Below are 27,906 nucleotides of genomic sequence, written 5' to 3'. Positions count from 1 at the left end.
TCGAGGCACAAATCTAAGAGTGCTTCCTCCTCTGCAGCACCGACCATGCCAGTGAGAGAGACAGTGCAGAGACCCTTACCAGTGACCTCCACCACTGGCACTGATGACTCCATCAGCACTGAAGGACAGAGCCAAGATAGCACTGCCTGCACCAAGCAAGTAGGTCTTCAAGCATCTCTTTTTCCAGTGGTCTCTACACTGCACAGGAATAATGTCTCTGTCTGACATGTCCAAAAGAGCAGGCAGTAATCTGGTACGTACTTCCATCCTGACATGGAGTTCCTACTTCAACTGTAAGAAATCTTTCTGTGTGATTGGATAGCTGCTTTTGTGTGTTCTGAGCTTTTTCCAGATGTTCTTTTACTTTACTCAGGTTCTGAAATCTCTATAAGGCTGCTACCACTGGGATTCTCCTTCTGTCCTCTGAGCAATTTTCCTGTTAATATTTGGGTTGATGAGTATGGTTAATTATGTGCCAGTCACTGGCACATTGTGGTATTCCATAATGACCAAGTGTGTGTTTGTCCCTGATTCCCCTCCGTTTTTGAGCAATGACTGTGTGTCTGCAACACTTGTTTACCCAAATTCCACTCCTTTGCAGACATTTGGAACTAAAAGGTCACAAATGGGACGCTGTCACATATAAGTGGTCACAGTGCGTCATGCCAGATAAATAGTGCTTTTAGTTTAGCAATAATTGAATTGGCAGTTTTATCAGGGATCTTTATCAGTCCTTAATACTTTGAATGTAGATCTTGCCATTTTTACATGTGCTTCAGTATTTTTCTAACAAATACATATTTCCCATTGTTGGAGACCTCATAAACTCATGACAGCTCTTTTGAATTGCTAGGACTTCTACGTGCACACCTTGAACATCCTTTTATTATCTTCTCAATATCGCCAGACATGCCAGTCCAGTATGTTGTTGCTTTCTCTGTCAGCCTGGTTCTCTGCATGTCCTGGTAAGCTTCATGTAACAATACTGAAACAATACTACGTTAGATACAGCCACCTTTTCTCCTACAAATAGGGTTCTGTCCTGACACAAAAGCAGATCCTTCATAGGCAAGAAGGATTTCGTAGCAGGAAAAACATCTCTTTTGTGTCTTGACCATTCTTTTTGCATCCATGTCATTACTACATGGAGCTGCAAGTTTCTTTTCCTGTAGAGCCCTTTTTCTTCAAAAGATCTAACTCAGGGGTAGGCAACCTATGGCATGCGAGCTGATTTTCAGTGGCCTGGGTCCTGGCCACCGGTCCCGGGGGCTCCGCTGCTGGCCTGGGTTACCAGCCGCTGGCCCCCTGCCAGCTGGGGTTCTGTCTGCCAGCCCTGGGTCCCGGCCATCAGTCCCGGGAGCTCCACTACTGGAATGGTGTACTGGCCGCCGGCCCCCTGCCAGCCGGGGTTCTGGCCCCACTCAGCCTGCTGCCAGCCTGAGGTCTTGGCCACCGGCCTGGGGCTCTCCAGCTGCCCCCAGCTGGCCCACTGGCCCCAGCCTGGGGCAGTGAGGGGTGCAGACAGGGGCAAGAGGGGGCACAGCTCAGCACCCCCACCTTAAAAATTGTTCCAGTGCTACTGTACTGGGATATTTTTAAGTCCTGATTTGCTGCTTACATCACTATCACGCCACGTGGAACAGCGCACTGCGTTTGACGATGAGATTAGAATGTACATGCAAGAACTGGAATCAGAATTTTCTGACAGATTTCAAGATTTCCAGCTATTTGGCCCAATGCTTTCTTTTCTAATTAAACCTGAAAAGTTCAACGAAAGCGACTTGGATTTGTCTGTATTTCAAAGGATGGGCGTTGAAGATTTCGAAATGCAGCTCATTCAGTTAAAAAGAATTGTGGGCATCAAAGTTTGGAGATCTGCGGAGTGCACTTGAAACTCTGTTCTGAACTGCTGGACATCCCTGCCAGTGAAATTTATCTGTTTGAAGAAAATTGCGTTTGCATTTGGATCCACATGCTTGTGTGAACAGGTATTTTCACACATAAAATCTGTCCTCTGTCCCTCTCGGAGCCGGTTAACAACTGATCACTCAGAAGCCTGTGTGCAGCTTAAAGTATCCAAATACGTGCCAGACATTGGAAAACGCAGCAAGGAAAAGCAAGGGCAAGGATCACACTAAACTGATAAGATCTGCATTTTAATGTAATTTTATATGAAGCTTCTTAAACATTTTAAAAACCTTATTTACTTTACATACAACAACAGTTTAGTTATATATTATAGATTTATAGAAAGATACCTTCTAAAAACATTAAAATGTATTACTGGCACGCGAAACCTTAAACTAGAGTGAATAAATGAAGACTTTTTTGAAAGGTTGCCGACCCCTGATCTAACTCCTTGCACTATCACTGTCTGTCTCACTCTTTTTATAAAAATAGTTTAGAATTGAATCATTTCTTTATTGAACTTGACATTTTTTGGTATATGCCATTCCTGTCAGCTGGGTGCAAGATCTGGTCATGCAGCTCTGTTGTTTCTGCCATAATGATAATATAATTGCCATAATAATTCCTTGAATATGGCCAAAGATCTCCTGATGTTTCTGCTGGAATACCTGGTTGCAGACTTGATTCCACATGGCAGGTGGCATAAATGGTATGTTCCCCATAGGATTATTGAATGTGCAGATACACAAGGGTAACTTATCCAACCCTATCTGCTAACTTCCATCCTGTTAATCAAGAATAGTATCAGGTGGAGACTATTGTCTTTCCTGACACAGAGGTCAAAGTACTGTGTGATGAGTATGATGTGCTGTTGTCTGTGTACTGACTTTCAGGCCCATGAGTCCAGACATATCCAGTGTGCCATTCTTCTGTATAATCACAAGGCTGTTAAACCAGTTCACGAGTCCTTGAACTCTGCTTACAAATCCTATTTTATAAATTTTGTGCAGAGTGCCTTTCATTGTGCTAGATAGGCTTAAGGATATCTTCCAACATCTGCAGACAACAAGTAAGCTGTATGTTTATGATGCTGTTACTCAAGCTCCCCGAGGTCTGAAATACATCTTTGTATCTGGCAATCAGGCTTTCCTTGGTGATAAAGGTCAGTTATTGCTAGAATGTCAGTTGAGCAGGTTAGATTCCATACCTCACAGCTGCTCTGCCTCTTATCAGGATTGGTGAAATCTGAAGTTTTTTTCAAGCGTTTGTCTGTGTGTTCCACTTATGGTTACTTGCACACCATGCACTAGATATCAGAATGCTTTAGCCAGCAGTGTCCATTGATGGCACCTGCTCCCTTGATGACTTTGAGTCCCTCTTCCTTCAAAGGTATAAAGGGGGCAGAGTGACAAGCCAACCCTTGGTTCCTTTCCACTGCTTTTTTCTGTGACAGATACCCAGCTGTACTGTCCACTTCCCCTGCCCCCCTGTCACATATTTGATTAGTTTTTTTTAATAAATAGTTTATTGGTTATTTAGATTTAGTAATTGGTGTAATAATTTAGAGGGTTTTAGCTTTATTTAGTTTATTTTCTGTCCTGTACAGGGGCGTCTGACATTATGTTGGGACTAAGACCCCTGGGCTTTAAATTTCATGAGTCTTGTTGGGTAGTTATGACCATTAGTGGCACACATTTATACTGTCTTGACCTTTTAGGGGAGGGCCATGTAAAAGAGAAATGTAAGAATTGTAAAGCCCTTACTGAAGGGGCAGCTAAATCTAGGAGTAATAGGAAGAAGTTATTTCTTTTAAAGAAAGGTAGGAGGCTAGTCTCTGAACTAGATGGGAGTCAGAACCCACTAGTCAGCACAATCGTCAGTGAAAAGTGCCCCAACGACTGCCTTAACCTCTGGGACTCTGGTCATTCCTGCCATTGCAGCTGTGAGCAGTGACAAGTATCACTCCGCAGGAGTGCAGAGGAAGATTTCCTGGCAAGACTTCCTCCAAAAGAAAGAGCTGGTTTTTTGCCGGGGTGTGTGTGTTTGTTTGCTTATGCCTTTTGCTGGGGGATGGGAAAGGGGTGGTGGTGGTAGTGTACAAAAACCATTTTCTGTCTGGGGCGGTAAAACACGTAGACCAGCTCTGATCATGTGCCTCAGATGCTGGCACACTTATAATCTTCTGCAGTGTTGATTTGTTCAGTGCAGTCATTCTCAGCACAGCAGCTGTCAGGCCCTGTGCATTTGAAGCCAGTTGCTGCTGCTTCAATAATCCCAATTCTGACTCCTCTGGCAGCAGTGCTACTGCTGCTGGTATTAGTGTCCCCAGTGTGGGCTTCGTCATTACCAGGCCAACCTATGCCGCAGCACCACCTGGTGCCAAACCATATGGCACACAATGATTTGACTACTTCCATGCAGCCTAACTCCCCCTTATTAGAGGTTTCTGTCATTCAGGAGATGCTTTTTAAGTCACATGGGAGTTATGGTGGTAAGCCCCTTTCAGGGGGCAATTCTCACGCTGCCTTGCAAGCAGGTCTCTTGGAAGAAGAAGATGAATATTCCTCTTCATCTTCTATTAGTGGAGGTGTTTCACCCTCTTAGCCTTTGGGATACCTCTCATGACTGACTTATTTATTTATTTGAGAGTCAGGTCAGGCATACGGGTAAATATAGACATGTTCAAAAGTCCCCAATGGGTATGCCCACCCTGGCATACCCATATGGACAAACTGCTTGGCCTGAGTGGTGCCCATGGGGCCCATATCCTACATTGAAGCATTCTTCAGCTTCTGGTTCCAGAGCTAGATCTCCTTCTCCCTAGGCCCACCTCTACAGCAACAGCAGCTATAACAGAAAAGTACTCATCTTGCTGACTGAAATCTTCTCCACATCAGATTCTGTGAATATATACCTCAACAAGTTCCTGAAGCTGTCCCAGGACACAGTCACCAGATGAGGCCCAGATGTCTTTGTCAAATGATTATGGAATGACTTACAGCAGGGGTCTCAAACTCAATTTACCTTAGGGCCAGTGAAAGTCCTCAAATCCTCCCAGCGGGCCAGTAATGTCACTGAAGATGGTGTTCAGAAAAGAAAATGTTTATATTTTTTATTTTGAATTTCTTAGAAATAATAAAACTGTCATACAACTTTATACAACTCTTCACCTGCAGAGAGTTTTTAGTGTTTGCCAGACACCAGCCAACGCTTCAGTTCTGTCAGTTTGTTGATGTTTGGCCTCAGTGACTGATCAGTTGAAACCTTCAGGATTGCAGCAAGGTGTGCATCAGATAGTTGTGTTCGGTATTTTGACTTGTTTATATTCATTGTGGAAAAAAGTGACACTGCCTCCATGGCTGACTCTCCCTGGTGACTAGTGATGGTATCTCTGTCCCTCTCCCCCAGCCAATGGGAGCTGCGAGGGCGGCGCCTGCAGCGGACATTGGGCAGCATATCTGCATGCGTCTCTCCTCTGCGGGCCGTAGTGGGCAGGTTCTCGGGCTGCAGATGGCCCATGGGCCAGGACTTTGAGACCCCTGACTTGCAGAGTGGCAGAAGTTGTGGAAATGCAGTTCAGCCTGTCCAAGAGAAAGAGTGTAAATTGTTGAACTTATTACATACATCCACTACAAAGGGGCTTGTGCAATATAAATGAAGACTTAGTTATGTCAGACTCCAGCCTCTGTACCACCAACCTCTACAAAATTTGAAAAAAACTATTAGGTTCCTTTAGTGGGGTTTGAGTATTTTCTACATTCATCCTTCTCTGTGGTCTTTAGTTGTGACCATGGCACAAGAGAAGTCAAAATATCAATATTTTAGAACTACTCCAAAGGAAAAGGAGTCAAAAAGATTGGAAAAAGAGTTATTCGTCAGGTAGCCTTCAATTTTGCATAGTGAATTATCAGACCCTTCTTTCACATTATGATTTCCATGTGCTGAGCAAGGTTGCTTAGTTCCTCAAAAAACTTTCTTCTGACTCCAGGGAAAAATTTAAATCTTGGAGGGTCCATTAATACTGAAGGCCTCCCTACAGGCTTCAACTGATTCTTCAGATATGGCTTTGCAATTGATAGCGATCGTCATGCAGCATGTCATGGCTCTAGTCATTTGGATTGCTAAAGAAGGTTCAAACTACACTAGAAGACCTTCCTTTTGAAGGAACATAAGAACATAAGAATGGTCATACTCTCCCTCCCATGAGTGCAGCATATACTGGTAAGAAATGAATTCTACTTGCTCCACTGTATAGCAGTCCGCCACTACTCCATTATCAGAGAACATCAGATTTCTCTAAGAACAAATGGTGATTCTGTAAGAGGAGACCTTTGTCTGCATTTACTAAGATGAATGCTAAGGTGCTGTATGGCTCCAAGTGCAGTCATTTTGACATGTATATTGAGTGCTGCCAACCAATCCTGGAAGATCTTTTCACTTTCCTTACCCCTTTTTGGGACCATTCCAGGAGGGATGGAGGAATAATACTACAGACCAATATGTACTGGAAATAATTCAGAGAGGTCACTCTATGCAATTCCAAGAAATTCCTACCCTAATCCACCTCTTTAGGGACCCTTGTCATAAGAGTCTCCTTCAGCGGGAGGTTCAATCTTTGCTGGCTCTCAGTGCTATAGAGGAGGTTCCCCTTCAGTATTGGAGGGAAAGGGTTCCATTCCCAATATTGTCTAGTTCCTAAGAAATCAGAAACTTCGTGTTCAATTTTAGACCTGAGAAATTCCTTTGTTTGCCAGTTCAAATTTCAAATGGTAATCTTGTTCTCCATACTTCTTCCCTAGATCCTGTAAGTTGGTTTGGAGCTTTCGATCTACAAGACACATATTCCAGCCAGCCAGCAAACAGGAAATATTTTCCTTTTTCAGTGGGATAAAATGCACGTCATCAGTAGAGAGTCCTTCCTTTTGTGTTGTTGATGACATTGAGAACCTTCATGAAATTTCTGGCAGCACATGTCGGGAAAAGGAATGTGTTGGTTTACCTGTATCTAGATCAGTGTTTTTCAGCCTTTTCAGGTTGGCAACCCCTTATCTGAAATCAAACATTTGTGTGCCTCCCTTACTTTTTTTTAAAACTCTTATAGTAAATGTTTCAATTACAATAGCGACAAGCCTATAGAATTGGTTTGTGTGTGTATTTCGAGAGATTGACGGGTAACACTTGACCTTGAAGAGGAGTGAAATTTTCTTTGCTTTGGCTGTAATAAAAATTTAACACCTTGTGATCCCCCACTTGCCTTTTGGGACCTGCAGAGGACACAATCCGCAAGTTGAAATGCAGTGATCAAGATTACTGGTTGGAGAGCGGGTCTTTTCCCAAACAGGTGATAAACAGTGTTCAATACATCATTCATCTGTTCTGCAGGCTGGAACTGAATAAACAAGAAGTCTCAGTTAACCCCAGATCAAAAGGTAGAATTTATTGGGGCTGTAACGAAATCCACAGTGGCTCAAGAATAACTGCCATAGACTAGATTCAACAACATGCTAGAATTGATTAATCAGTTTCAGAATAGCATACATACTAAAGTGAAGACTTGTATTTGGATTTTAGGTCACATGGCTTCATGGTCTGCCATCCCACTGTGTGATTTTTTTCAGAGAGATAAACTTACACTCTAATCACACTCTAAATTTCTCCCCAAAGTGAACTCTGATTTCCACTTAAATCAGACTATAAACTTACCTGTTTTTTTCACAAAGCCACATTCATCCAAGGGTAAAGCTGTGTTACATACTCTAGATCAGTGATTCTTTTTGGGCTCAGGACTCATTTGTCGTTGGCTTACTAAGTATTTCTTACCCAAGATATATAATACACGTATTATCATAATAAGTACTAAATAAGTACACCGTGCATACCATAGAGGCAGCTCCTGTCCCACAAGGCTGGGGTGGGCTTGGCTCCCCGCTCCAACCATTGTGAACTCTGAGGTTGCAGCGCTGCCCAGGTTTGGTCCAGCCACACTGTTGGGAGCCAGCCATGCATTGCAACCTGGTGCATGGGGTCATAGCACCACTCACTCACATTTGGCCCATGTGGTTCCTTGTCATCATGACAGAATGGCAGCTGGACCAAACCTGACTGTTTGCTGCAACCCTGAGCACCAGGTCACAATGCCAGGAGCCAAGGCTGAGCCCAGCCAGCTCTGTGGGACCGGGGCTGCCTCTGCAGGCTGTATGTGTGTTTGCGGAATACGATCTGCAACACCCACCCCAAAGGGCCTCCCATGTCCCCGAGGGACAGGACACCCCCCCCACACGACTCTTTGATACGTTCTGGGGCCCCAATTTTAGATCATGACCTCGGGTTGTGAAACTGTGCTTTAGATATTCTCTGAGCTGTTTTTTGACTTAAGTAGAACAAAACCATTCAGGAATTTTGCTAGTCTATTTGTTTCTATTGCTGAGAAATCCGAAGGTCAGGCAGATTTGACCCAGAGACTCTCTAACTTGGTGACAGGTTTCAGAGTAGCAGCCGTGTTAGTCTGTATCCGCAAAAAGAAAAGGAGTACGTGTGGCACCTTAGAGACTAACAAATTTATTTGAGCATAAGCTTTCATGAGCTACAGCTCACTTCTCACGAAAGCTTATGCTCAAATAAATTTGTTAGTCTCTAAGGTGCCACAAGTACTCTTTTTCTTTCTAACTAGGTGGTGTCAAATTCCATAAAACTATGTTGTGAGGTGACCAGTTTACAACTCCCAGATAACCTTTCTTCTGACTTGATGTTCAAAGTCAGCAAATTCTTGTAGTTTTGTATTTTTTGTCTATATAACAGGGGTGGCCAAACTTACTGACTCTCCAAGCCGCATACAATAATCTTCAGAAGTTCAAGAGCCAGGCGTGTTTGCCAGGGCTTGGGCTTGTGCCCTACAAGGGCCTCTTGTGGGGCAGAAGCCCCTAGCCCTGCCTCCCTGCTAGGCAGAAGCCCCTAGCCCCCACCCCACCACAGGGCAGAAACCCTGAGCTCCCCTCCCGTCAAGTCTGATAGGCGAAGAATGTCGGGGGGCACCGCAAGCATACTTCAACTGTAAAAGAGCTGCATGTGTCTCTCAAGCCATGGTTTAGCCCCCCTGATGTATAAGAACATTGAGCATGGTCTCATAGGCAAACATTGGCCTCTAGTCCTGTTTCTACTTTGAACTTTACAGAAAGTCCCCCTACCATTAGTTCCAGCACCCAGACATTATCCTGGGATTTGTTCTGCTTGGTCAGGCCTAGATCACCATTTCTAGGAATAAACTGATCATATCCTGCTCATGTACAGGCAATTTTCTTTTCCCTTTTTACTAGTTAATTGGTGTCTCCACTTTTATAGTTTAGCCAAATGGTTTTTAACTACTGTTCATTTGATAAGACTTTCCATATGCTGTACAATCACACAGGTCCACATTGCCAGCATATTTTACTGAAGTCTGGTTTGTGTCACTCTTTAGGCTTTGTTTTGATAATTTCTAACTTCCTCATGTTCATTTCTTGTGGAACACACTCACATTCAGCTACTTTAGCTCCTACCAGTATTCATTCAACCACCATCGCTGCTGTCCTATCTAAAAGGTTCCTCTCTTTAGATTAGAGCCATTGGCAATGTACTAGCTCCAAGGTCTGCAATACTCCATTCCTCTCTCCTCAATCTCAATTTATTCCTGCTCCTCTTTCTGCAACACCTGTGTTCCTGCCAGAGTTTTATCAAAGCCCTTCTAGAAAGAGGGCCCATAAAACTGGTTGATTTGTTGCCAAGAGCTCTGAGGATTAGGGAAATTTCTCAAGCGACATCGCTTTAAATTCTGTCCCTGATCACTTTCCCTCAAGAGAAAAGCACCTAGTAGATATAGGCTCTCCACTACTTCATTTAGGACCAAGGAGATCTACTCTGTTTTATGCTAGCAAGATGAAACCCAAGAGTGGTAATCCTGTCAAATATGTCATAGGAAACAGAATTACAGGTAAGTGTATCCTTTTTGGCGCAGTATATCCAATTCACTGGACTATATTTAGGATGTTCCTCTTATTCCAAGTTCATATATTGCTATGCAAAGTTTTTCCGCCACATGGTTATCCGTTTTCCTCTGCTTAATTCTTCTGCTTTGAAGGCCTTATTTTAAAACCACCATGCTTTCACCTCAGAAGTGACTGGTACTAGGAACATACCAATACAACTTCTTAGGGCTTGTCTATAGGAACACTTAAAGCTGGGGCATAAATTTATCCCGCCTGCTAGTGTGCCACTCACTAAGTGGAGTGCTAATTTTTGTTCTGAACTATTAGTTATTGTATAGGTTTTACTGAATAAGCTATACTACTATACAAAAGTGCACAAAGTGATTTATGCTTAAACTATATTTTTTAGAAAACCTCACCTTAGCTAAATACCAGGGCATACTAACTTTCCATCACAAGGCCACAGTCAGAAACCACACAAATATTTACAGTGATAATTATGAAAACTTTTTTTTATTTGATTTTGATTTTTTAAGCAGTGGGGATGGGAAAGGCTATTCTTTTTTGGAAGAGGAAAAATAAGAAAAGATATTAAATGTCACCTCAGAATTCCTTGTCCTTTGAATTTTTGCAGATACTTTCTCACTACTTGTTTTTCTTTTCTTTGTTCTTCTGTTCTGTTACTCAGTTCAGGTATTTCAACGAATCATCAATTCCAGTTCTAAATTTCTTGTTGCTTGTAGCCTCATTTGCTTTCTTTGACTTCTGATTCCATACCCTAAATTTTTTTAAAAAGAGAAAGCATTCTAATATGAAGTTAAAGCTTCTCCTTTCTGAATGTTAGTTCATGTCCATCCATTTACTAATTACTATTATCCTGTAATAAAACCAAATTAATTATGAAAGCATTTTGTGGCCTTCATATGAAATTTGAGTCATCTTTCAAGTACATTATTTCCAGAGTAAACAAATTCAATTCCTTATTGGTTTCCTAACAGGACAATCTGCCAGTGCTGGAAATGAATCTTGTAGCCCTACCTGTCTTTTTTATGCTTTGAATATTTTTTTTTAAATAGTAGATGGTCAGTATCTTTTAATAATGTCACAGATTAAGACTATGTATTCACTTTTGTTTGTTCTAAACATATGAATTACTTCATATTTTAAGACATTAGCCACTGTTCACTCACTTCTTAGTTCTATATAGACCTTTTTATAAATTGCCTTACTTCGCTGATTCTTCATTTCTGAGTCTGCACACTCAAAGGGTCTCATTGTGGATGCTGAGTGAAATACAAATAGTAATAAATAGTAATTATATCTTATGTCCTAGGTTGATAGAGGCTAAGTGTGCAGAAAGTAGAACTTACTGGAGAGTGATAAATTTTGTGATTAAGGTCCACTAGTTGAGAACATCCCAGCTGACTTCTTTTTAAAATAAAATTTGCTTGTGATGCTATGTATGATAGTTCATACTTTTTGTACATCTCTGGTGTAAACTTTGAAAAGCGATAATAGAGGGGGTAGAAGACACCAAAAGTATACACTGCTATTAGTTATTGCTGCTTCAGAATTAATTTGAGAAGCACGAATCATTTTTGGACTTCTGAACCTTAAATGCAGAAACATACCTCTTTGGGGCACAGACTTTCATTTACCAGCAGGTTTCTACTGTGTCTACCACAATCTGGCCTTGACCTAGCTGAGGCCTTTAGACAATACTACAGTGCACACAATAAAAAAAGTCTACTTTTTAGCATCATTTATAGGAGTCAGATAAGTTAAATATCATGTATAAATATTACAGTGAATGTTTATAATGTTTGTAGATAAGATGCAGCATCAAATACTTCTTTGTTTTATACCTTGAAATGAAACTGAAATACAATTTTGAGAGATTGGGCAGACTAGCAATCAAATAAAAGTACTGAAAAATTAAGGAAATTTATACATTACCCACTGTGACAAAGTTCCTCCTCTGCCTTGGTGGGTCTTGCACTTATTGGCGGATTTGCTCCCCTCGTCAATTCCTCCTGTGTCTGATCAGGGGTTGGGTGGTTTGGGGGGAAACTGGGCCCGCCCTCTACTCAGAGTTCCAGCCCAGGGCCCTGTGGAATGCAGCTGTATAGAGTGCCTCCTGGAACAGCTGTGCGACAGCTACAATTCCCTGGGCTACTTTCCCATGGCCTCCTCCCAACACCTTCTTTATCCTCACCATAGGACCTTCCTCCTGGTGTTCGATAATGCTTGTACTCCTCAGTTCTCCAGCCTTTTCACTCTCAGCTCCTAGTGCCTCTTGCTCCCAGCTCCTCGCACGCATACCACAAACTGAAGTGAGGTCCTTTTTAAACCCAGGTGCCCTGATTAGCCTGCCTTAATTGATTCTAGCAGCTTCTTGATTGGCTGCAGGTATTCTAATGAGCCTGTCTGCCTTAATTGTCTCCAGAAGGTTCCTGATTGTTCTGGAACCTTCCGTGTTACCTTACTCAGGGAAAAGGGACCTACTTAACCTGGGGCTAATATATCTGCTTTCTGTCACTCTCCTGTAGCCATCTGGCCCGACCCTGTCACACCATCTGTAGGCCCAAAACCTGAATTAAAGGTGGAATATAATTTCATTTTATCGTGGTCTTGCTAGGGTCTCCATTTTTGCCCATTACACAAAAATTAATTGATTTTTATTAACTTTATCAACTTTATTAATGAAATAAACTTACAACTGTAAAAATATCATATGATCTTAACCTTTTTGGCAGCTTGCTATTCACTGGTAAATGCACTGCTATAAAAATTAAATTATGCCAACTGAAAAAAAAAATTAAAAGTTGGATTGAAAATTCTTAGGATATAGTCTCCCTTCAGTTTTTATGTAAAACAATACTGTTAATTATGTACATGCTTATTTAAGGGAAGAAATGATGCCTGATCTTTAATGTTAAAAATAGAATGAAAGCAAAACTGACAGTTCTTGTTCAGTTCCAAAATACACCCTGATGGTATGGCTGAATTTGGTGAGGTAGCCCCCCTTCATCTTTCCTTGACCAAGGAAGGACTAAATGTTTACAAATCCTGAAATCTAAATTGCTTTGTAATGATTTAAAGAGATTTTTCACATAAGAATATGTTGATATAATTATTACAAACTCCTGGAAGAGTTGTTTGTATTGACTCAGGTAAGTTTAGAGAACACTATGCAATATTTATATGGGCCTGATTTTGACTGATTCACAGTTAACTTCTTTCTCTGAAAATATACTGTTATGAAAGCTATGATGTTGTATGGGTGCTTTTTTTATACATTAAAGAGAAATGTTCATACGATTAATTCCCTCCTGTTTTAATGTGAATTATGAAAGATATAGCTGTTTTGTTAATATTTTATATACCAAGTGTATAATTAAATTAGTGATTTACAATATTTCTGTCTATTTTAGAATGCTGGCAGTGGAAGTGGAGTTGATCTTTCAGTACTAAATGAGGCTCGCAACGTGGTATCAGACCTCTTGATCGATCCATCCCTTCCCCCACATGTGATTTCTTCCCTTCGAAGCATTAATAGTTTGATGGGTGCTTTCTCTGGCTCATGCAGGCCAAAGGCTAACCCGTTCACACCATTTCCTGGCTTTTACCCATGCCCTGAAATGGAGGACACAGCTGAAAAAGGAGATCGAAAGCTGCACAAGGTCAAACGATTGTATAATTGTAATTAAAGTGTGTGTGACATTTTGAGCAATGTATCAAAGAGAATACTTTTGCAAAGAATACTTCTGTGTGGATGGTAGCTTCTTCCATCTTGGGTTTAGGCCAAGATTTTAAAAGATAAGAGCCTAAAGGTAATCTCCTAAACCCGTATTTAGACAGCTGTTTGATTATTAAAAGTGCTGCGTAGCCACAAACTACAGCTGAGCTCAGTGGAAGGAGTTGCATGCTTAGCACTACGAAACTCAGACAGGTGTCTAAATATGGAGATAGGAGACTAACTTTAGGTTCCTATTTTTTAAAAACCTTAGCCTTTGTGTTTTTTGTAGTGTGACAAAGTTCCTCCTCTACCTTGGTGGGTCTTGCGCTTATTGGCAGATTTGCTTGCCGTGGAGCTTCATGGCAGCCCTCAGCTTGGCCATTTTTCTGAACCCACAGTCCAGGTCGACTCCTCCTGTGTCTGACCAGGAGTTGGGAGGTTTGGGGGGAACCTGGGCCCGCCCTCTACTCCGGGTTCCAGCCCAGGGCCCTGTGGAATGCAGCTGTATAGAGTGCCTCCTGGAAAAGCTGTACGACAGCTATAATTCCCTGGGCTACTTCCCCATAGCCTCCTCCCAACACCTTCTTTATCCTCACCATAGGGCCTTCCTCCTGGTGTCTAATAATGCTTGTGCTTCTCAGTTCTCCAGTCTTCTCACTCTCAGCTCCTAGTGCCTCTTGCTCCCAGCTCCTCACACGCACGCCACAAACTGAAGCGAGGTCCTTTTTAAACCCAGGTGCCCTGATTAGCCTGCCTTAATTGATTCTAGCAGCTTCTTGATTGGCTGCAGGTGTTCTAATGAGCCTGTCTGCCTTAATTGTCTCCAGAAGGTTCCTGATTGTTCTGAAACCTTCCGTGTTACCTTACCCAGGGAAAAGGGACCTACTTAACCTGGGGCTAATATATCTGCCTTCTGTCACTCTCCTGTAGCCATCTGGCCTGACCCTGTCACAGTAGGTATTTTGCAAAATCCCACATTTACTTGTATAGTACAACAGGGACACCTTTCATTTTCCTAGCTGTCAAAGGTTCATGTTCTCATCGTGTTGAAGCAACTATCAATTCTAGATAGAATTATGTTGAATTACTGCCTGGTAGCGTAGCAAAATGTGCAATACTCCAAATCATGATCACTATGAAAGAAATGCAGTTTATTTTTGTACTCTGTGTGTATTGTATTTTCAAAAAACAAAGCTAGTAATACTCTCTCTGGGGCAGAGACTGACTTTTTTTATTTGCTTGTATAATGCCTAGCACAAGGGAGCACCTGCCATTACATTATTTGCTATAATGCAAATAAATAATACAGTTTCTTTTTCAAACTGGAACATGTATAGGACATTATCTTTTTTTGCAGGTGAAGATACAAGACATCCAAGTTTAGCAGTTCCCATTTCTTTTCCTGGATTTACTATTCTTTCAGCACAGTATGCTGTTTAGGTTGCTGTTGCATATATTGAGGATGTGATTTTAGCCAGTAAGGTGCAGTTAGCAACTGTTTCTCTGCTCATTCCAAGATGTCACTGGTCTACAAATATTTTAATGGTATTAACACATCAAGGCGGGAGAAGAATTTAATGTGAACCCTCCCTCTCTGTTCAGTTAGGTTTAATGGGGTAAAACTAAGGCAAGGAAAATGTAGATGGAATATTTGGAAAGATTAATGAAAATGAGGTCTGTAGGCTGATCCTTAGTCTCCTAAGGGAAATGGTAGAAGCCTCATTGCCAACATTATGAAATTAGATGGGAGGTAAAAATTTCAAGAGAGCTTAAGTTACTTAGGGTCCTAAGTCCCATTTTGCAAACTGACTTAGGCACTTAAGGTATGTCTACACTGCAATGTATGCCTGGGCTCAGACTTGGGCTTGAATCCAAATCCCCCCTTCCATCTACACACAAATCTCTCAGACTTGGGCTCAGACCTAGGGTCCTAGGACTCTGCAATTATGGAGGGTCTGAGCCTGAGTCAAGCTGGGACCCAGAGTTTGAGCCCTATTACTTTGCAATGTAGAGACAGCCCTTCACACCAACTCATATTCTGAGGGTCTACCAAAAAGTATCCAACGGGCCAACTTCCTTTGTTCTCTCTGTCCCAAGAATCTCCAGTTGACTCCAGTGAAAGCAGAAGCAATCCCCATTGCTGTAATGCAGCAGCTCAGTGAGTCAGCATTAACCCTTGCATTGCCTTCTGACCACTGAGCTGCAAACACCATCAGAGAACCTTCAGTGTTTGCAATGGAAACTGAATAGAATAAGCTTTCTGCAAAGTGCACTGCTTCATTGTCATGGGAGCACATCCAGATTTTGGTAAATCTCTGGTGCCAGGCAAGCAAAACAATGGATTTTAGTAAGAATTTCAGGAATGATCGTGCATACCAGCAAATAGTGAAGAAACTGACAGCACTGCAAATATACGGGACTGGTGACAAGTGTAGGGAGCAGATGAAGCATCTCAAGAGCGAGTGCAGAAAAACCAGGGACCAGAGCTTCACCTCAGGCAACTCACCGACATAGTATCCATTTTGTGAGGAGTTTAACAGGGTGCCAAGCACAGAGCCATCAGTGATGCAAGATGACCTGGTCAGCCAGGATGGCATCCCACTGGCCCCAGAGTACAGCATGGGGAGTGATGGGAGCCAGCAGCGATGCTAATGAAGTGACTCTTACTGAAACCAGTCCCACAGGAGTCTCTGCAGCACATCCTGGAGTTGTACTCAGAGGAGCTGTTTGATGCCCTCCTGAAAAACAGGCCACTGCGGAGCCTGCAGGAGACACAGGTGGGACAGAAACCTCCCTGGAACCTGGTAAGTTTGTGGGTCCATTATAATGTTTATTAATATGGGAATGGGAGAGATTTCCATTCTATGAACCAATGCACAATTTATTAGAAGCCCCAGCTAGCAGCATTTACCCCCTAATGGCAGAATGTATCCCCGTGGCTTGACTCTCCCTACCTCCCCCCCCCCCCCCACCACCACCACATAGAGCTTGTAGGTGGCAAAAGCATTTGTCCCAAATTTGCCTGGGGTTTGAAAGTGCATCCAGAAATTTGCTTGGGGGAGAGGGTTTAAATGGGGGTGGCCATGGAATTAAATGTTTTTGTATGTAGTCATAATCAGCTAAGCCATGTGGAAGCTAATGCAGCATTCTGTTGAATCCCTCAAAAATTCCAACCCAATCCCAGGTGTTGATAGATGCAAACTTTTCCTGAAGCACGAACTCCAGATAAATAGTGACATTTCAGGAAAGGGTGTATTTACCAGCGCCACCTTGGTAGCTGATCAGGCCAGTCCACTCATAGATGTGCTGGTCAGTCACTATATGCTTGAATACTTCGGAGGAAAACCCTGACGTTTTCCCACCAGCAGGTCGGAATAACATCTCCCTTCGCCAGTCAGCCAGCACAAGAACTGTACATCCTCCAAAATGTAGAAGGCCTGAAATGACAGAAAAAGCTTTTGTCACAAGGACACAGACAGCCCTCCCTCCCCTAGCCCAAGTAATTCTGCAATTTAAAAACAAACAAAAAAAGCTTTGAATTTTTAACTTTTCACTGTGATTATCCAGGCTTTGTCCAGGGAGCTTCTGTGGACAGAAACATTCCTCTCACGATATATTGAAGTTTAGTTTGGAAAAGTAACATTTATGTCCTTGAAATTCCACAAAGATTTTTTTCTGTGCTCCTGCACTGAGCTATTTGAAACAATATACCTCTGTGTCTTGTCCTGTTCCAGGCCTCTCAACCTCTATTAGCTGCAGTACCTGCACAGTTCACCCACAGTATAGTACAAGCCTGGCCCAATATACCTTCACAGACTGTTCCAAGAGGAAGAGTTTCTGTGGTGAACTTATGATTGAACTTCTGGACAGGGCCAACAAGCAGGTCCAGTACCAAAAAGAGAGAGACTTACAGCTAGAGAAAAGGCATGCTGAGAGGCAAAAGGAAAGGCTGAAGCTGGCTGCACACCTTGAGGATAGGGTTTCAGCATTGGAGCAGGCTAAGGGGGAAGGACAGAGAGTTCAGCAGAGTTGAGCAGCTGATATCAAGAATGGCTGTAAGAATATTGGCTCCTGCTGCATCATCCACACTGTGGCCTGAGTCGCATCATCCACACTGTGGCCCGAGTCGCATCATCCACACCGTGGCCTGCATCCCTGCACGGTACCTTGGGATGCAGTCCAGAAACAATCTGTAAAACTCCGTGGCCAGTGGCCCGTGCAGTTGGGCCCCATGAGTTGCTGGGCAGGGCAACTTTGCCCCATGCAGTCCTCTGAGTTAACCCTCTCCCCTTTGGATGCCTGCAGCCCCTTCTCCTGGCACCAAGCACAGAGTAAATGGGATAAGAAGAGAAAGGAGAATAGAGGGCTGGGGACATGCGATGGTAGGGGGTTTACGTCTTGATCATGGTTTTACTGTTTGCACTTGTTCTTGCTCATTTTTTAAAAGGTTCTGTTGTTACTGGTGTTTTGGTGTGGTAATGGCAACTGCCCTGCCTGGTAATGGGTGAATTTTGTACTTTTATAATACATGTTTATAAATAAAGCTATTTATGTCAAGAACATTTATTATTATCACTGTATCACATCATACAATGTGTATTTAAAATAATTAAGATAAACACATGATCAGGGACTATTAGGAATTAGTAAGCAAACAGTATTCCTACGTAAAGTTAGATACATCAGTCCACACTTCAGTCACTTCCTTATATGAATCCATACTGTGAATCATCCATTACCCCCCATTTCATAAGTGGTCATGCCGTTCATAAGTGCAGTGCCTGGCAATCAAGCCCCACCCTTCCCCAAGCACTGAACCCCATCCTCACAAGCAAATTCATAAAGATACTACTCCCTCTTCCACTGGGACCATAATGTGGGAGCACAAAGCATCCCTGATTTGTGTTGCCCGGGCATATCCAGCTCCAGCTTTGGTAGGTGCACTTTCTGGCTTAATGAACTCATTCAGCAGCTCTTCGCTGTCATGGCTCCATTCAGGGGGAAGTGGCTCGCCTCTGAGATCACAAAGATTGTGAAGAGCACAGCAAGCCACACTAACGCAGACAGCCTTGATTTCACTGGCATCCAAATGTGTCTGTAGAACTCTCCAACAGGATTTCAATCTGTCAAAAGCACATTCAATAACCATTCTACAATTTTGTAGAGTGTAATTAAACCATCTCTTGCAAGGGACTCTTAAATTAGGTATGATTTCATAAGCCAAGGCAAAAGGGGGTATGCAGGGTCCCCCAGAATAACAGTTTCTGTTATTCTGTTATAGCAACCCGCGTATTGACTGGTAAGGGTTCCCTCATGCATGTGTCTTGATGCTGGAGGGTTGGGGCAAGCTGCTCACAAGGCTCCAGAAACATAGCTTTCTTCATGTGAAAGTTATGGACGCACTGATAATCATTCCAGGTCTGCATGACAATGTGATCCCACCATTCTGTGCTTGCGGCCCTGCACCAGAAGCACCGGTCTACATTGGGAGCATCGGCGGCTATACACAGTGTCATGAGCAGCATCAGTCAGTTTAAGTCTGCCATGGTAGGGTCCTCTTCCTCCTGCTCCATCATAAGCTCTGTGAGGTGCTTTTGGTGGGTCAGAAAACACTGCTGAAATGCTCACCAGCACCTTGCAGAAGCTCTGCCCATTTTCTGACACAGGAGTGACAATGCAAGCAAGAGAAGTTATTGAAAAGGTGCTTGTTTCATGTTGCTGGTTCTAGTAGCTGGGAGTGTACAGACCAAAATGATTACTCAGCAAGATGGGTTGGTGGACTGTTCCAATTTCCTCTAATATGCAGCGTGGGAAATAAAGTTTTCCCACAGTGCACCATGGTCAAAGGGCTAGAGTGGACATATTTTGGAAGTGCGCTAAAGAGTCTGGTATATGGCTGGTTTGACTCGGGTCTGTACGCTACAGTGTGGATGCCAGAGACCCAGGTCCTAACAGGTTAGAAAATTCATAACATAGGGTTAACAATCAGTGGAGACTCTCAAGCTCTGGGTTCTGTAACCCAGGGTCAGGTGACTTGAATCCCATTAACTCTGGGTTTACATTGCAGTGTAGACATACCCTTAGAAACCTATTTTACTTTTGAAAATGGGACTTTGGTTCAGAAGTCACATAGGTGCTTTACCTAGGAGAAGAATATTAGAAAATGTACTGTAAGGAGCAATCCTATATTTGCAAAAAGATAGTCTGGATAATAGATCTCTTCCAGCTCTAAATTACTTGACTTCATGTGAGGAATAATAGCTGGAACAGATGAATTCCCAAAGACAAATATCTTTTTTTTTAATTATTATTATGGGGTGAAGAGAAGATGAAAAATAAAATAGATCTTTCTCTCGAATAGAATATTCCTAAATAAGCCTTTTTCAAATTTTTGAGATCAGTATGTTTCTAACACAGGATACTACTGCCTACTTCTTTGAACGTGATTAGCTATACAAATAATTTCATACACTACCTGAAGAAATAATAAATCATAAAACTATTTTCTTTCAATAAGAGAAATTTTAACTGTTGTGAAATTATTCAACAGGGATTAAATAGCAGGAATAGTTTACCAACGCCACAGCTGAGACGAAGTTCAGGAGCTTCTGGCCTGCCACCTATTGAACAGTCATCTTCTAGGTGGGAACGCAATAATGGCAAGAGACCTCATCAAGAATGCAATACTTCAAGGTAAACCTCCGATTGGTACATTTACATTTAGTTTACCATTGTAAAATAACCTACATTTATATATCTATATACATTTATATATTTATATTATTACTCTTCCACATCAGGCAGAGTAAGGGACTGAACCCAGCACTCCCTAATCTTGGTAGCTCTAACCAATGGGTTAAAGGTTACAAGGGGGGAAGTAGGAGCAACTCTATCGCCAGCGAGAGAGGTTTGAAGTCTGGAGAGGGGGGTTCAGCTCCCCAGTGGTCAGAGGAACAGACTCTTCACTGGACTCGGAAGTTGGCTCCTTTGTGTCCTGAGCTGAACATATCCAGTAACCCGATGGAAGTTGCCTGCCTGTCTTGGTACCAGCTTCAGCATTCTAAGAGCCAGTGGCCAACACAGAGCTGGGTCTCACCTTCATACCAGTGGCCTTTCCGGGCCCATTGGGGCTTCCCTCCATATTCCAGAACCTCTCTGCTCCCTTCTCACACTTCTACATCAACAAAGTACTGGGAACATCTGAAGTAAGGTCACCATCTTCCTTCTCCCGGTACTGGGATCAATACTGTGTAGGTGGAGCTGCATGCCCAGGAATCCCCGATAGAAGAATTGGAGGAGGTATGTCCTCAGCAACTTTTAGCCTCTTTTTCTTAGTCACCTGATGAGGCAGCAACAGCCTAATCTGTCTCTTTCCCTCCTGATGACTTTAGAGCTCATCAAGACTTGTTGAGAAACATGGCTGTAGCTCTAGATATCCAGCCAGATACAAGAAAGATCACACAGGTTTGTGGACATTTTAGCCTTGGTAGGTCCCGTCTAGGGTAGCTCTTCTTATTAATGAGGCTATCCTGGAGCCTGTCAGGATGTTATAGCAGACTCTTTCTTCTCTTCCCCCTATTGCTGAAAAGGGTGGAGAAGAGAGATTGTCATTTCACAGGGATTAACACACTTTTACAACAACCCTCCTCCAGGCTCTCTGGTAGTTGCAGTCACCAACAAAAAGAGAGGCAAGGATACCAGGTCTCCGCTCCAAAGGGAAAGGAAGGAGGAAAAACTAGATCTGTTTATCAGGAAACTATTCCACAAGAGGTTTACAGCTCAGGATTATGAACTAGCAACCTCTGCTGGGTCATTACAATTTCAGCCTGTGGGATAATATCCTGAAGTTCAAAGACAAACTTCCTGATGATGCAAAGCTGGAGTTCCCTGCTTTTATGGAGGAAGGCAAACTAGTTGCTAGAATGGCATTGCAGGCAAGCCTGGATGTGGTAGACTCTGTGGATTGAGCTATGCCTTTTGCCATCACAATGCAGCGTTCATCTTGGCTGTAGGCATCAGGCCTCCCCCCAGAGGTGCAACAAACAATTCGGGGCCTCCCATTTGAGGACCCCTTGCTGTTTTCCAGGAAAAGTGATGACAAACTCCACAGCTGTAAGGATTCAAGGGTGACCCTTAAGTCTTGGGGAGCTATACACCCATGGCAAAAAGAAAGCAGTTCTGCCCACAGCATTCCCAGGGGTTTCAGCCCTTCTTGCCATGTTCCAAGGACCTGTCCAAAAAGAGGAGTAGGTGTTACAAAAGGCATCCTCTGCCTCCACCCTTCTCTGCAGCTGCCAGCTCTTCTAGGGATCCTGGATCATATAAGCAATCATTTTGACCTGTGGGATGAGAGCAGTATACCACTCCCCACAGTGCCATCTTTCCAGAGCCCTATTTTTGCCAACAATCTATCCCACTTCCTAAATACATAGACCTTCATCACCCCAGATCAGTGGGTCTTAAGCATGGTGGAATTGAGATACACCCTATAATTTATTTCTGACCCCCTCCTTCCCACCACTATTTCCCGTTCCTCTTGAGGGTCTGCTCTCACAAGAGCATGCTACTTCAGGAGGTCCAGTTTCTCCTTCTTATGGGGGCCATACAGGAGGTTCCCGTGTTCTTCAAAGGGAAGATTTTATTCACATTACTTCCTAATCCCAAAAGAAAAGGGAGTATCAGGCCTGTTTTATAGATTTAAGGCTGTTAAACAAGTTCTTGAAGAAAATGAAATTCCAGATGGTCACTCTACCATCTATTATCCCTTCCTTAGATCCAAGGGACTGGTATGATTAGTCCTGAGGGCATTCTGTGACAAAAAATTAAAAATTCTGTGCACAATATTTTAAAATTCTGCAAAATTGTGCAAATTTTATTTGTCAAATAAATGTGGTGTCTCCAGCATGACACTGGGGATCACACGCCACTGGCTGCACAGAGGTGGGAGATCACTGTGCAGCTCCCCCTCCACGAGACACAGATTCAGCAGTGAGGCGGCACCCAACCCTGACACAGTTCAAGGACCAGGCCTGCCCCAAAAACACCCCGGGGCCCTGCCCCTCCATGCCAGGTGTGGGCAGGCATACTCAGCAAGGCAGGATCCAAGGGTGGAGGGGCTTAGTGTGGGGGGATCCAGGTTGAGAGGGTTCTCTGTGGGGCAGTCTGGGTGCACTGGGGCTTGTTGGGTTTTTTTCGGTGCAATGGTAATGGAACTGCAGGGGGCCCAGGTGAAGGTGATTGAGTTTCAGTGGGGGGCGGGGTCTGGATGTGGGCGGGTAGAGCTCTGCACAGGGGTCTGGGTGTGGGGGGGCTCAGTGGTGGGTCCAGATGTTGGGGGAGTGAGACTCAGTCGGGTGGGGATCTAGGTGCAACTGGTTGGGGCTTGGTGGGGTGGGGATCCGGGTGCAGGGGGAGTGAGGCTCATCAGGGGGATTCTGAGTGTGGGTGGGTGAGGCTCAGCGGGAGGGTCTGGGTATGAGGGGGTCTGGATGCATGGGGTTGGGTGGTACTGTAGTCTCTGGAGCCTCTACAGCACTTCTTGGCACTAAGGGGTACTGCACACCTCCCCCTTGTTGGGTGACTTGGGCTTCAGAATCGGTGGTTAGCTTATATGTGACTCAATCTCGAGATAGGAGCTGTCACTCTCCAACAACCAGGGCTTTTTGCCCTTTGCCAGCAGAGGTTCCACATTGGTTACAGGACATGGATCCTTGGTCTGCAAGAGGTTGAAGTCCAGTGCCCTACCAGTGGCCATATTGGAACATGTGGGGGTTTCCTGCCACCACCAGATCCTCCCTTCACTCTCATCCCTTTATATCCCTGAGTAAGCACTGGGATGGTTCATATGAGGAGGCTCATTAAGTCATCCTTGGCACCAAGTTGGCTGCCAAGTAGGAGCAAACTGCCCTAGCAGCACTTCCATCAGAGGAGTTACCAGCGTGGAGGGCTCAACCTCAACCTGCTTTGTGTTCCTACTCATCATTTGAAAAAGTGGTGGTGTCCAGTGTGTCCTTGTCTCTACAAGATGATTACAGAGTCTATCAGGACCTGTTGAAGAGGGTGGCTTCCTCCTTGGATGTACAGATGGAGGTAGTTCAGGAGAACTCACATAGTTAGCGTACATTTTAGTTTCAAGAGGGTCTTACCAAGTAGTTCTCCCTATAAATGAGGCAAACACCATCTTCTCTGCCTCCAACAGATGAAAAGATTGGCTAGAGATGCCATGTCCCTTACGGGGATCTGAGTATTTTTACAGACACAAACTCCTGGGGACCTTTGTCTTGGCAGTGAACAGAGTGTCAGGGGAGCCCACGCCTACCAGAAAGTAAAGAGAGGCAAAGAAACCTGGTCTTTTTGGTAGGAAAACTTATTTGACTGCCAAACTACAATTTTGTGTCTTGAATCAGCAAGCCTTGTTGTGAAGATTCAACTGCTCCCTCTGGGACAATATTCTCAAATTTTTGGACAAGTTACCAAAGAATCCAGCAAGAGTTTCAGGCCATAAACTAGTTGCTAGGACCTCTTTTCAGGCTGCATTGGATAGGGAAGACTCTGCAGCCAGGGCCATGGCATCTGTTTTCTACAATATGTAGGTGTTCATGGCTTCAATCATCTGGTATTCCACAGGACATCCAGCACACTATTCAGGATCTCCCCTTTGAGGGATCGAACCACTTTTCCAGCAGACTGACGAGTTCTGCAGTCTCAAGAACTCCAGGGCTACGTTGAAGTCTTTGGGGATTTATACTCCCTTCCCTGAAAAGAAGCAGTTCTGCCCTCAATCATTCCACCATTTCCAGCCCTTTACACCTAGGCAACCAGACCAGTCGAGGAGGAGGAGAGAAGAGGGAAGAGTCAGAAGACAAGATTTCCTCCCCCACACACACACTTTTTGTCTGCAATGAGCTCATCTAGGCAGTGTAGGAATGTCAAGCAGTCTGTTTGATTGCCTTGTCAAAGGCAGCTTACCAGTTTGCATTACACCAGCTTCTCCTCTCCCTCTTTTTTTCCAGCAGGTTATCCTACTTCCTACATACTTGGCCTCTCTCAACATTGGAAAAATGGGCCCTGAACGTGGTTCAACATGGTTACCTCATAGAATTTTCAAAAATTCTGAAAAGTCACTTTCTCCACTATCCTCAAATCCTCAAAAGAGGCAAAATATGCAGAAGGCCAAAGATTGTCTTTTGTGAATTGTGACACACACAGAGAGTTCTCAAGGCGGAGATGTTCTCCGGCCATTACTCAGTCTTTTTCCTGGTAAACAAGATATCTGGGGAAGATTGAGCAGTGTTAGATTTAAAACATCTGAAAAGTGCACTACGAGGACCATATTCAAAATGGAGACCTTGAAGCTGACAGTGACAGAGATTTGCCTGGGGATTACCTTATGTCAATCAATGAGGCCTACTTTCATGTACTAGTTCAACAGGTGCACAGGAGTCTTCTGTGATTTGCTCATGAGGCCTATCATTTTCAGCACGAAGTGCTGCTTTTCAGAGTGTGATCCATGCCTCGAATGTTCGCAAAAGTTCTTGTCTTTTTGGTGGCTGTTCTCAGGCAGAAGCGGATACAGTGACACCTTTTCCTGAAAGATGTTCTAGTTCAATGATAGACTGTGATAAGGTGGTTTTTTGAACAGATCCCACCACCCCATGCACCTGGACCATCCCAGTGAGAACACCCCCCCCCCCCCGGACTCCCACCCCACTGAGCTCCAAAAAGCTACAACTGACCTGCACCCCACCAACCCCCACTCCTCCAGCACTTGGACCGCCCCCCGCTGAGCCTCATACCCTCACACTCAGACCCCACCAGCTGAGCCCCAACCACCTTTACCTGGATCCCCAGGCAAAGTCCCATTGCTCCTGTACCCAGAACCCCAAAACAAGCCCTCGTGCATTCAGATCCCCCACTGAGCTGCCAGCACCCAGATTGCCCTGTACAGAACCCTCTTACCCCACACCTGGATTCCCCCACACTAAGCCCCTCCACACTTGGATCCTGCCTGCCCACACCTGGTGCACCTGGTGTGGGGGGGCAGGGCCGCACAGTGTATCTGCGGCAAGTCTGGATCTTGCACTGTGTCAGGGTTAGGTGCAGCCTCACTGCTAAGTCCCTGTCCTGAGGGGGCTGGGGACTGCAGGGTGAATTCCCACCTTCTTGCATCCAGTAGCCTGTGCTCCCTACTATCAGGCTGGAAGCTCCACATTTATTTATTGACTTTTAAAATACTGTACATAGACTTTTTTAAATTTTTTGGCACAGAATCCCCTCAGGAGTAACCTGCCTGGGAATCAGAGGGAGAAACTGTGCAGCTGCTCTTGGTTATTTCAGCCCTTCAGATGAGCGTGAGAGGCTGTGAAATCTGAAATCTTCATGCCTAACATTTTGTCACCAGTTAAAAATTACTACAAGTACGGCAAGAGCAACCCTATTTAGCAGTGACAACATAACTTATTAGTTGGACAGAACTTCCATCCAGGAGTCTGTATAATCACTCACTTCCCAAAACACTCCATAGCCTCTCATGAATGTCCAGAATTTGGATACCGGCTAGGAGAAGCTGCAGAAGCAGGCTGCACTTGCCTGTATTCCACCAGCAGGTTTCCCTATTGCTCTGTCCCTTCACTGCCAGTATTACGCATACCCCTCAGCCTTCAAACATAAAAGTGTGGGTTGCCTGTAAGTATAATGGCCTCCATGTTGGCCAGTACCCATGATTGACCCAATAATCTCCAAAGTTGAAGGCATGAGCCTTTATAGCTTATACTAAAGAACTTGGTTCTCAAACTGGGAGTTATCACAAACATCCTCTAGTTTGGGTACAGAGGGAAACACAACATATACACTGACCAGAGGGTTACACAACAAAATATATAAAATATGAATCACACCACAATTTACAAATTCTTAATTTATAAATATTAAATCTGTTTTAAAGAGGTTTCTTTACTGTGTGAGTCACATGCAACTATACCATCCCCCTGCATGAATTAATACATATACAGAATTATTGATATTAATATATACAGAAGTAATTGCTAGCCCCTTTGTAGACCAGTCACTGGAGAACAACTTGAGACACGTGTTCCCCGTGGATTACACAACTGTTATTTACCCATCAGCAGTCTCTTGTCTTTCTGAAAGTGAATAACTGTGTTTATGGCTCACTGTGATGGGCTACTCACCTCCTGAGTGCCTCCTATCAGCTAGATGTGGTACTGCAATCTTTCCCACTCTTGAGGCCCCATGTAGATTTCCAACCTCACTAGGCAATTCTTCAGTGGCTCAGCCCTCCAGCTAAGTCACACCATGAAAAGTGAACCCCTTCCGGGGTAGAAAAAAATTCTCCAAACTATCTGTCATCATCTGGGTCTTCAGCCCTTTCTCTGGGCCCTTTAAATCCACCCTTTCACTTGAGCTTCTAAAGGAGCCTTGTCCCCTTCTTGGGGCTTAGGCCACTTTATTAGTGGCCAGTGGGGGAACCCAAGCCCTACAACTACTCTGGGTTCCATCCCAGGGACCCTACAAACAGCAGCCACATGTTGCTTCCTTTAATTAGTGCCTGCTGCATTTCCTGGGTCTCTTCCTGGTCCCTTTACCTTCACACATTACCTTAGGGTTAAAGTTCTCAGGTCCTCTCTCTCTCCCCCACCAAACACAGCCCACTGAGCTCCTGGGGCCAGAGTGGAGCACCCTTCCTTGACTGTCTTGCCCCAGCTGGGAACCCCCTGCTAAGGCCCTGCAGTTCCTTTTATATGAGCCTGTTGGGCTCTGATTGACTGTTTCCATGCAGCCTTTCTAGGCAGGCCTTCGCTACTCATATCCAGGCGTGGGATGTAGCAGGATCACATGGCCTCCAAGAGGGAGCCATGAAGGGCCAGGTACACCCCATCACACAATTTTTGTTAAATTAAATTTGTTGGATTTAGATTGGCTATTATGGCTAAAAACTTCTAAAACACTTTATAGACAATCACTCTTGATATATAACTGATATTCTAGGAATCACAAGATTAGGAGCAATAGTATGGCCAAAGGTCAGGTCCCAGAGCTTTTTAGATTTCTTGCAAAATGAGTACTTAGAAAAGAGTGAGACGCCCCAGCAAAAATGCAAAACCACCTGTTTTTTCAACAGCTTTTTATAAATGTTTCAGAACTTGTAAAAAGAAAGTTGTAGAATCAATACATCAAAAATACATAATTCAATAAGGATTATAATACATTTTTTCCTTTTACCAAAACTCACTCAGTTATGTTTACTATTCTTGGCTCTGTTAAATTAAAACTATTTAA

General features: G+C 43.8%; 1 protein-coding gene across 6 annotated transcripts in view; it reads left to right on the top strand.

Annotated features, from left to right (window-relative positions):
* Positions 1-27,906, top strand: part of PDE3B (phosphodiesterase 3B) — a 289,400-nt gene that overhangs the window by 141,610 nt on the left and 119,884 nt on the right. For all 6 annotated transcript variants that reach the window (XM_077818371.1, XM_077818374.1, XM_077818372.1 and 3 more), the window contains exons 3-4: positions 13,304-13,552; positions 20,159-20,301. In XM_077818371.1, coding sequence (XP_077674497.1) covers positions 13,304-13,552; positions 20,159-20,301 — 392 coding nt within the window. The remainder of the gene's footprint in view (positions 1-13,303; positions 13,553-20,158; positions 20,302-27,906) is intronic.

This window comes from Eretmochelys imbricata, chromosome 6 (genome assembly GCF_965152235.1).
Source record: "Eretmochelys imbricata isolate rEreImb1 chromosome 6, rEreImb1.hap1, whole genome shotgun sequence".
Taxonomy (NCBI): Eukaryota; Metazoa; Chordata; order Testudines; family Cheloniidae; genus Eretmochelys; species Eretmochelys imbricata.
Note: the sequence above shows the minus strand (reverse complement) of the source record. Positions and strands in the feature narration are given on the sequence as shown.